Source organism: Myotis davidii, unplaced genomic scaffold (genome assembly GCF_000327345.1).
Source record: "Myotis davidii unplaced genomic scaffold, ASM32734v1 scaffold874, whole genome shotgun sequence".
NCBI lineage: Eukaryota > Metazoa > Chordata > Mammalia > Chiroptera > Vespertilionidae > Myotis > Myotis davidii.
Genome location: NW_006285611.1, coordinates 306,446 through 317,581, shown reverse-complemented (window position 1 = coordinate 317,581; position 11,136 = coordinate 306,446). Strand labels below are relative to the sequence as shown.

The 11,136-nt window shown below is 37.9% G+C and overlaps 1 protein-coding gene across 1 annotated transcript; it reads left to right on the top strand.

Annotated features, from left to right (window-relative positions):
- The first annotated feature begins 8,841 nt into the window (after window positions 1-8,841).
- On the top strand, window positions 8,842-9,780 carry LOC102769566 (olfactory receptor 1013). Its single transcript, XM_006756342.1, has one exon. It carries the CDS (start codon window positions 8,842-8,844, stop codon window positions 9,778-9,780), a length of 939 nt encoding a protein of 312 aa, XP_006756405.1.
- The last annotated feature ends 1,356 nt before the right edge of the window (window positions 9,781-11,136 follow it).

Here is an 11,136-nt window from a genome sequence, read left to right as displayed (position 1 = left end):
ATGTATTATAAAGAGATAATCAGTAGAGACATACAGGTGCATAACAGGAAAGAAAAGTTTCATAAAATATGCTTAGTTTTACTACCTGAAATACCTGTTTATTACTAAATTTGAGGGATTGATAAACTACAGGCTATGGGCCAAATCCAGCCCAGCACCCGTTTCTAAGAATGGTTTTTACATTTTTAAATGGTTAAAAAAACTGAAAAGCAGAACGATATTGCATGACCCATGAAAATAATTTGGAGTTCAAATTTCAGTGTCCATAACAAAATTCCTATTGGAATACAGCCATCTTCACATCAGAGTTTCTCCACAGCAATGCTGTGGACAGTTTGGACAGGATGACACTTCGTTGTGGGTACTGTCCTTTGTATTGGAGAATGTTTACTCTCATCCTAGACTCTGCTCATTAGATGCCTGTAGCATTCCACCGCAGTCATTACAACAGAACGTATCCAGATTTTTTCTGTGGTGAAAATATATGTAAGCCAGAACCAGAGCTCTATTGCTTGTCCCTGCTGCTTTGGGGGTTCAAGAGTAGAGTTGGGTGGCTGTCAGGGGGACAGTATGCCAGCAAATTCTAAAATATTTACTCTATGGCCCTCTATAAAAAAGTTTGATGACTCTTACTTTTTTCTACCGTGTGTTTTTTTTCTTTCTAAACAATGCTGGTCATGACCTACTAAACTGATTTAATTTCCCATTAATAAGACTCCAACTGCCGTTTGAGAAATCCTATTCCCATGCAACTCCAGAGAGGCAGTATATTGAATATTGGATAAGAGCATAGGACTTAGAACCAAACATGGGTTCATATTGCAACTATATTATTTAATAGCTGAGTGAACCTGAGCAAGGTACATAACCTCTCTGAGCTTTTGTGACCACATATAGAGAGTGGGAATGATAACAATAGCAGTTACATAATTGTTTGTTATTATTATTGGTGTTTTTATTTGTCAGCGTCCTCAGAGAAACAAAACCGAAAGGATGTGTGTGTATGTGTACAATGAAATTTATGTTAAGGCATTGACTCATAAGATTATGAAGGACAGCAAGTCCAAAACCTGCACGTGGAGCAGGCTGGAGACTCAGGCAGGAGCTGATGTTACGTTTCAAGTCCAAAGACCATCAAGCCGAAGACCCAGCAAAAGCCAATGCTGTCTTTAGTCGCCGCAGAATTCTCTCTTGATCAGGGAAGATCAGCCTCTATTCTACTCAAACCTTCAACTGATTTAAGGCCCACCCACTTTATGGAGGGTAATTGTGCTAAGTATGAGGAGGACCAGGTTCTGCCAGGGTTGTGGTGCCTCTAACTCCATGACCTGGAGTAGATTAATTCTCCATTCCACTTCTTTGTTCCCTCACTTGCCAAAGAAAGGGCTCAGCCCAGATCATCTCCAAGGTAGTTTTTGCTTCTAACATTTCTGTAATGCAAAAAAATGCTGTAGGAGTTTGAAGTCTGAGGAATCAGCCTTTAACTCTCAGAGAAACCATTACAGCAAACCAACTACCTTTGACAGTGTGAGACTGGGCTGCAAGGCCCAACATTGTTATTGATCCCCTTTCTAATAACATACCTTAGGCATCATTGAGATTGATTAAGGTACTCAGATTCCAGCAATTACTAAACTTGAAAGAAATGATTTGCCTCATTCCTAAACAAGTTTCAGAGGAACTAATTAATCAGGGCAACTTTAAGTAAGAAAATTTCCTGGGTTATAATTACTGTTCAACTCCGAAAGTAAGTTCTTGGGGCCTGTCATAGGTCATTCAGCAAAAAAGGATGGACCTTTTTAAGATGATTTAAGGCAGGAAGGCCATATTCCAGCATTATTGGTTCATTGATTGCTAACCTGTATTCTTGAGATTTGTTTTGTTTTGTAAACTGTGTATACACACACAAGCACACACATAATAGAGCAAATATATGACAGAGAAAACTTTATACTAGCTTAGGGAAAGGTTCCAAAATGATGAAGTAAGTTCAATAGTTACATATTAAAGTGCCAAGAATTAAGATAAAAATAAGAGGTTTGTAATGAAAATGCGTGTGAAATTATGCCAAAGAGTGATAGACCCTCTGGAAATAAAACACAAACAAGATATCCTGTGACAGACAATAGTGTGGTGAAGGCCTGGGAGGGGCTGGTGCAGGGTGGAAAGGGTCATTGGGGAAAAAAAAGGGACATTTGTAATACCTTCAATAATAAAGATAAATTAAAAAAATAAATATAAATAAGTCTCAAAAAAAAAAAAAGATATCCTGTGCACGTCTCAGTGGAGCTCTTTGACTCCTGAAATCCAGATATGTTCTTCCTAATGAACATTGGACCTTAATTTAGAATTGCTCTGGTGGAGGTAGAGCTAGCCATTCAGGTAGAAAAGCAGGGTAGAAAGCTAAGTGCTAGAGTGCCTGAGATATACAAACTGCATTTTGAAGAGTTCTTATGATATTAAACCTGTCATTAATTCTCTTCCTGATTTGGGGCAAGTCATGTAACCTGTCAAAATCACACTAGGAAATTGCTTTGCTCTGTAGTTGTGACAATCTACACTATAAAAGACAAAGATGCTAATTGACCATAACTTCGCTACACCCAAGCCACACCTACCAGCCAATCAGAGTGACTATATGCAAATTAACCCAACCAAGATGGCGGCTGGCAGCCATGGAGCTGGAGCAAGCAAGAGGTTTGGTTGCCCAGACGATGGAGGAAGCCAAGCTTCCTGCCTGCCCTGAGCTGGCTCATGGCAACAAAGTTTCAATTATAGATGACAAATAAATCCCAGATACCTGCTTCCAGCTAGCCTCCACTGGGAGCTTGGGTGGCTGGGGGCCTGGCCAGTCTGCAAAAAGCCATCAGCCCCTCACCCATACTGGCCAGGAACTCCAGCAGGACCCCTCACCCTGAGAGAGTTGTGGCCAGCCTGCAAACAGCCCTCAGCCCCTAACCCAGGATGGCCAGGCACTCCTATATAATAAAAGGGTAATATGCAAATTGACCCTAACAGCCGAATGACTGGGAATGACTGGTCACTATGAAACACACTGATCACCAGGGGTCAGTGAGCTCCCATTGGGGAAGCTCTGCTCAGCCACAAGCCAGGCTGATGGCTGCCAGTACAGCGGTGGTGGTGGGAGCCTCTCCTGCCTCCTCAGCAGTGCTAAGGATGTCTGACTGTAGCTTAGGCCTGCTCCCCGCTGGCAAGTGGACATCCCCCAAAAGCTCCCGGGCTGCCAGAGGGATGTCTGACTGCCAGCTTAGGCCCAATCCCCCAGGGAGCGGGCCTAAGCCAGCAGGTGGTCATCCCCGGAGGGGTCCCAGACTGGAAGAAGGCACAGGTCGGGCTGAGGGACCCCCTCAAATGCACAAGTTTTTGTGCATCGGGCCTCTAGTCTATATAATAAAAGCCTAATCAACCATTATGGTGGAACAACTGGTAGCTATGATGCGCACTGACCACCAGGGGGCAGACACTCAACACAGGAGCTGCCCCCTGGTGGTCAGTGTGCTCCCATAGGCGCTCCAGTGTTGAGTGTCTGAGCCTTACAGAGTGATGGTGTGATGGTGTGACAACCATTTGCATATTAGCTTTTTATTATACAGGATCTACACCAGCATTTCTATCCCCCTAACGTTTTTGATACCCTTCATAAATTATGGTCTATACTTTAGTTGTACTAATTATAGGCCTTAGTTGATGTTATTTCATGATTTATCAGCTTTATAAAACTCCCTTACTATTCTTTCTTATCACTCTGCTTGTGACAATTAGCACAGTCCCACCACTCCTCAGGGGTATCCCTGTGTCCTCACAGAGCATTCCCTGCACTCCCCATCTGGGTTATGCTTGGATGTAACTCTCTTGGACCTGAAACCAAAGAGGTGTATTGAGGATAGATACTGAAAATATACTGACAGCTCTAAACTTTCTTCACTTCCTGGAGTTCACAATGCTTTTCCTCAGAACCTGCAGCACTATTCTTTTTACCGCCCCCAACAACTCCCACCTTTGTCACCCACTTTCATTAGTGAACTTTTATTATTATCCTTCAGTTTTCAGGTCAAATATAACTTCCTCAGAGAAATCTTCCCTAAGATCGGACACTATGTCAAATGTTGTATATAATCACCTGACACTTGTTGTTATGGTTCCACACACTAGTCCTAATTTGTAAGTATAAATTTATATGAGTATTTGATGACTTTTCCTATGAGGTCATAAGTTCCACAAGGGCAGGCACTATATATTTCTCATTATTTTATTTTTGCTTTTTTTCCCCCCATTGATATTTCTTAATATGTTATTATGTATTATGTCATGTAATCTTTATAACAACTTTATGAAGATAAGTAAGTTATTTCCATTTTATAGATAGGAAAATTGAGGCTTTCCACTCAACCATTACAAAGCTCACTCAATGCCTTACCTTGCCCCACAGTTGTATCGCCCTCAACATCCCAATGTTGGGTACCTAAAAGTTGCTCAGTAAGATATATTTTAAATAAATAAATATAATCATGGTCTGATATAGAGGTAAAAATTTGCTCTGACCACATAAATTTTATTCTGTTTTTCAATTTCAAATTCTCCAAACTCTGTCTCTTGATTTCATTGTTTGTAAATGAGATCATTTTATTAAGTGACAGTTGAATATGTTTCAGAACTAAAATTGTATGTTTTTTCATTATCATTATTATTATCATTATTGTTATAGACTGCAAATAATTCTTGAGTATCTACTATATGAAGACTATTCTGTTGGTTATTCCTTTCTGCTGAATCCTCTTTTATCTCAAATGTATGAATAAAACTCACAAAGCAAAGGGGCTTTAGAGGTTAATTGGATCAATTATATTAATGCTGAATAATTTCTCTCTACTTCATCGGGAAAGGTAATTGAGCTTTATAATTTGTCACTTGGCTCCAGAATAGCACACAAAGGTACACTTTGCTGTTTGCACCATATCCCAAAGGGATGTTCAAGCTTATATTTTCTCCAAGTATTATTAGCATTGGAAAGAGGATTTCTGCAGTTGAGTAGAAGGCACTTTTAAGGTAATGTGAGAAATTCTGGACTTGAGTTGAAATTCAAGTGAAGTAGTAATTGATGTTCATGTAGTAAGTATTATGTTTAATTAACCTGGGGAAAAGGTCAGTAAGTCACAATATGAACAAAAGACAAAACGAGTCTTAATATAATGAAACTATATAATAATTTGACTTTGTGAAATAGAATAAAGTTTTCTTTCCTATAATTACTTTTGGTGAAGGAAGGTGAAATATCTTTTCTTTAGGCCTTATTTTCTCTTTCAGTGAAACAAGCAATTAGATGTATACTTGATGGGTGTTTTTGTTCTCATAAACCCTCTGTAGCTGTGTGTGACTTACCATTGTCTTTTGTGTGATCTCACAGGAAATTTATTGGCCCTTTATAGTAGGTCAACCTAATAGTAAATGAATATTTTAATAACTTACAAATATTTATTTTTCTACATTAGGCAGTGCATGGGGTAGGAGCTCCTTAAGAAGAGTGCAAATATATATATATATGTGTGTGTGTGTGTATATATACATATATATATATATATATGATAAAGCTCTATCTTCGACAATATACTGTACATTTATAATTAATATATGTCAAGATGTATCTGATTAATGTAGCAAACTGAATGACAGGGATGGCAGGTGCATTAAGTCTGGAGAGGACTGAGAGGTCACTAGGGATCAGTTCCTTTTGGGTGATCACCCTCTGAGCTGTCTGCCTTTTAAAGAGACCTCCTGGTGAAGGGAGACTAGAGAAGACAGGGAGGAGAGATGTTTGGTGGGGAGATGATATCTGAGCATCCCTTGACTATAACAAGGCATGCAACCATATTTAAGTCTACAAATTAATGGCAAGTAAATGTAGCACAAAGAAACTCTCTTTATTTTTAACTATTTTATTTTTATTTTAAAATATTGTTGAGAGTATTACAGATGTCCCCCTTTCCCTCATTTTAAAATGCCAAGGGTTAAAAAAACTCTCTTTAGTGTCTACCTATATAATACTATAATTCAATATACAATGCCTTAAATTTCCCTCATTCTCTTTACAAAGAAATTTGGGAGAAATGATTTCAAAGTTAATATCAAGAATGGTAATGTGCTGCCTAATTTTTTTGGATGGTGGCTTATCTTTTGGACATTACAAATGATATATATGGGTTCCTAGAAAATTTCCAGTCCAGTTTGTGATTTGCACAGAGCAGTAGATAGGACTCATGGTGTGCAACAGGTTTATCCTTGCCTCATTTTATATCCAGGTCTTGTTTTTCCTTTTTACATTTTCTTAATTTACGCTATTTACCTGTGCCTTATGACTCATGCTAAGCCACCTTCAACCCTTTTTTATTAGTAAAAGCATTGATAAATATACATTGACATGTATGTTTATTTTATATTTTAATAACTGTAGAAGAAAACAAGAGAGATTAGGGAAGAAATGTCTCTTGAAATATTCAAACCCAATTGTAATTTTGCAAGCAAGCCCTGCAATTTCCCACCACATGGAAAGGCCTCATATTAAAGAAGGGAAGTTTCTACATGAGGACACAACAACTCTAGGGACATCCTTGCAAGACAAAGCAAATAGCATATCTGAAGGACTGAATACAGAGATGAAGAAATCATAAAGAATGTACTGGGTAGTTTTAACTCTTAGTTTTCAAAGTGCTTTCTCATAAATGTGAACTTTAAAAGTCCCACTAATCTGAGAAAGATAGATAAGAAAATAGAATTTGGAAATTATGTTTATCTAAAACTGGCAACAGCTAACCCTTACCAGAACCCAGGTCTTTTGATTCTTGCTCTTAAGCTGCTTCCGGAAATAGGCTTTGTTAAAACTGACCTGCAGCTGACAGCCATAAAATACTAAGGGAATCAAAATGTCACTCATTCCAATCCCCCTTTGCTTAGGATGAAGAATTTCTACTTTGATTATGACTCTACCATTAATATTTATTGTAAAGTTAAAAATTATAGATTCTTGCCATCAAATAGATACAGTTACACGAGAAATTTTTTTTTAATTTTTCTAGCTCAATTTTAAGTCCATAGCTGAGTATATGGACCAAGATTAAGTTACTGCTCCCCCTCCCCCCAGCAGAAGAGATTTTTAAAGATTTCGATTGAACAGCAGAAATACTGCATCTCCTGCCATTTCAGAGCCCTGACAATCACAGTTTAGCCATTTTTTTACTGTGGTGTGTACTGGGTTGTAACATAGACCAGCAGAGGTGGTGCTTTTCCCATTGCTGGCAACAGTTCAGCTACTAGTTTCTACCTCTGAAGGCAAGAAGACTGTTAGAGGTCAAGTTCCAGAACTTCCTGTGTTAATACATTACCAAAAACTTGGCTGCTTTAAAACAACAAAAATGTACTCTCTCATAGTTCTGGAGGTCAGAAGTCCAAGCTTAATATCACTGAGACAAAAATGAGGTATTGGCAGGGCCACCCCCGACCCAGAGACTCTAGCTGGGATTCCATTCCATGCCTCTTCAGGCTTCTTATGACTGTTGGCATCCTGGTGGTTGTCTCTCTCCTCCTCCTGCTTCAGTGGTCCCATTGCTTCCTCTTCTTGTATCTGTAGTCACATCTCTCTGAGCCTCCTTCATATAGGGATGTTTGTAATTGTAGTTAGGGCTCATCATTATAATCTACACATCTCAAGATTCTTCACTTAATAACTCAACATTCACAGGTTTCAGGAATTAGAATTTGGATATCTTTATGGGCCATTATTCAGCCTACCACATTCCCCCAAATCATTCAATTTGGCCAGCTTAGTTTGTGCATTTGTTTTGTTTTGTTCTTTTTTTTTTTTGCTCTTGATCATATAGGACAGTGATTTTTTAACCTTTTTCATCTCATGGTACACTTAAACTAAGTACTAAAATTCTGTGGCACACCAAAAATATATATTTTTGCAGATCTGACAAAAAAATAGGTATCATTTTGATTAAGTCACACCAGACAGCTATTGCTGTGTTGACTGTTATCATTTTAAATTTGACAATTGAAGGGAAAAGAGGTCAGTGCCCTTGACTAAATAGTCAGGTATTGCATGTTTTAAAAATTCTGTAGCACACCAGTTGAAAATTGCTGCTATAGGAAATTTAAACACATTGTGAACACAATTATCAATTGATTAATAGTTTTACTTAATTTCGGAGTATATTTGAATTCAGACAAGTAGCTATGGCCTCAGATTCCTATTACCTAAGGAAATCTATTAATTTATTCAAGTTACACATTTTCTATTTATGAAAATCCACGTTCTTGGTTGTGTGAATAAAAAGTTGGATAAAATATAATCGCATTAAAAAATTCACAGCAAAATGAACTTCCAAGGATATGCAATATAATATTAGAATAGTAAAACTGTTCTTCATGGAATTCTCTGGAAAAAGACAAAAGGACTCAAAGACCCAAAGAGAAACCAACACATCCGCTCTAACTCCCCTTTTTATATCTACCACATGGTCTTCAATTACCCTAAGTGCAAATAGAAGACAAGAACACAAATCACCCTCTCTAACAAGAAGAAAAATAAGGTGAAACATGCTATTTTCATAATAACTGATCTCTTAAGCTAGCATAGAACATTTTTTTGGTTATTCAATAAGAATAACTAACCCAGTTCAACATAAACATGTCTCACAATGAACAACATATATGTACCTAATGGGTTCTTCAATGATCTAAAATGGTCAATGATGGGGAAACTTATATATATATATATCTTAATTCATCTTTTCACAGAGAGGGACCACAGAAACTCAAAAATCAATGGATGAGAAAAATTTCACCCAACTTAAAGAGTTTATACTTTTAGGGTTCACAGCTGACTTATGGTTACAGCATGTGCTCTTCTTCATCTTCCTCATCATTTATATCATCAGTCTTTTAGGGAACATCACCCTGATTTCTCTGATCTGTGCTGATTCTCGGCTTCACACACCCATGTATTTCTTCATTGGAAACCTTTCATTCCTGGATCTCTGGTATTCCTCTGTCTATAATCCAAAAATCCTTATGACCTGCATCTCTGAAGACAAAAGCATCTCCTTTGCTGGCTGTTTGGCCCAGTTCTTTTTCTCAGCTGGACTGGCCTATAGTGAATGTTTCCTGTTGGCCGCCATGGCTTATGACCGCTACGTGGCCATCTCCACCCCGCTGCTTTATTCCCAGGTGATGTCCTCAAAGCTATGCACCAGTCTTGTTGCAGCTTCATACCTTGGTGGCTTTCTTAACTCAATCATCATTACCAGTGAGACATTTACCCTGAACTTCTGTGGGGACAATATCATTGATGACTTCTTCTGTGACCTGCCCCCCCTTGTAAAGTTGGCCTGTGATGTGAAGGAGAGCTACCAGGCTATGCTCTATTTCATACTGGCCTCCAACATCATTACTCCCACTGTGCTCATTTTTGCCTCCTACCTCTTCATCATCGCTGCCATCTTGAGGATCCGCTCCACCCAAGGCCGCCTCAAGGCTTTCTCCACTTGTGCCTCTCACTTGACAGCTGTCACCTTGTACTATGGTTCAATTCTTTTCATTTACTCCCGACCAAGTACTAGTTATGCCCTGGAAAGGGATAAAGTGGTGTCAGTTTTCTATACTGTGGTGATTCCAATGCTGAATCCTTTGATCTATAGCTTAAGAAATAAAGATGTTAAAAATGCACTGAGAAAAATAATAGACAGAGTGCTCAGGCCTGGTTGATCAGTTGGTTGGAGCATTATCCCATATGGCAAAGGATTGTGGGTTTGATTCTCTGTCAAGGAACATACTTAGGTTGCAGGTTTGATCCTGTTTGTTTAGGGTGCATATGGAAGACAACTAATCCATGTTTCTCTCTTACATCAATATCTCTCTCTCTCTCTCTCTCTCTCTCTCTCTCTCTCTTTCTCTGTCTCTCTGAAATCAATGAACATATACTCAGGTGAGGGGAAAAAAGAAAATGGTGGACAGAGCAAAGTGTTTTTAAGTGAAAATATTTGGTAAACAATGGCTGTATTTTATTTTACAGATTATCTTCATGTCATTAGTATCAAATATACTTTAAAAATAAAACAAACAAATAAAATCACTGGATAATGTGGAAATATCAGTCTGCACTTTCGTTGTTTTGAATACATTTTTAAATAAGCGAGCCTGGTGCATTTGGAAAAACTGCTATGCCTGATGTCTTGGAAGAGAGTCCATGAAATTATTGTGATTTTGTGAAGGTTAAAAGAGAAAACAACATTTGAATTTTCACTTCAGAGTTTATAAGTTGCCTGTACATAAATATTTTAATCTATATATGGGAATAATAAAATTGGTTATGAAATCACTGCCAGCATTAGATGGGGTGAATGACTTGCTTCAAGTCATTGTAGTTCATAGGTAAAAAATAAAATAAAAATAAAACAAACCCAGAACTTCTGAGTCCAGAGGTTCTTACCCCATTTGTTGGGCGAGAGAGAGTCAGGAGTTTATAAGTAAATTTCTACTGTGAAATGCCCTTAGAAACAAGTTTATTTTTTTTCTTTTATGATACTCATTTTTTTTGCTTGCCATGATACAAAATTTCTTTAGTAATAGATTCAAGAAAGAACAAATTAGTGCCACTGAGCTTCCAATAAAAATACTTACCCCAACTATTAAAAAATCAAGAACAAAAGTATAGCAGCCAGAAATGAAAATGTAGAGAGAAATAGAGAAATGAGTAGAGAGATATATACATTTCAAAAAGCTTTACATCCAAGATTCAGAGTGAAACTCTCTATTAGGTAGAATTTCCACATCGTGGGGGGAGGGAGCAGAAAGAAAGAGAGAAAGAAAGAAAGAAAGAAAGAAAGAAAGAAAGAAAGAAAGAAAGAAGAAAGAAAGAAAGAAAGAAAGAAAGGAAGGAAGGCAGAAAGAGAGAGAGAAAGAGAGAGAGAAAGAAAGAAACTCTCTGCTTCTTTAAGCAATGATAGATAACAATGAAGTTTCTCTGCATGTTGTAAGAGAGAAAGAGAGAGAGAAAGAAAGAAAGAAGCTCTCTGCTACTTTAAGCAATGATAGATAACAATGAAGTCTCTCTGCATGTTT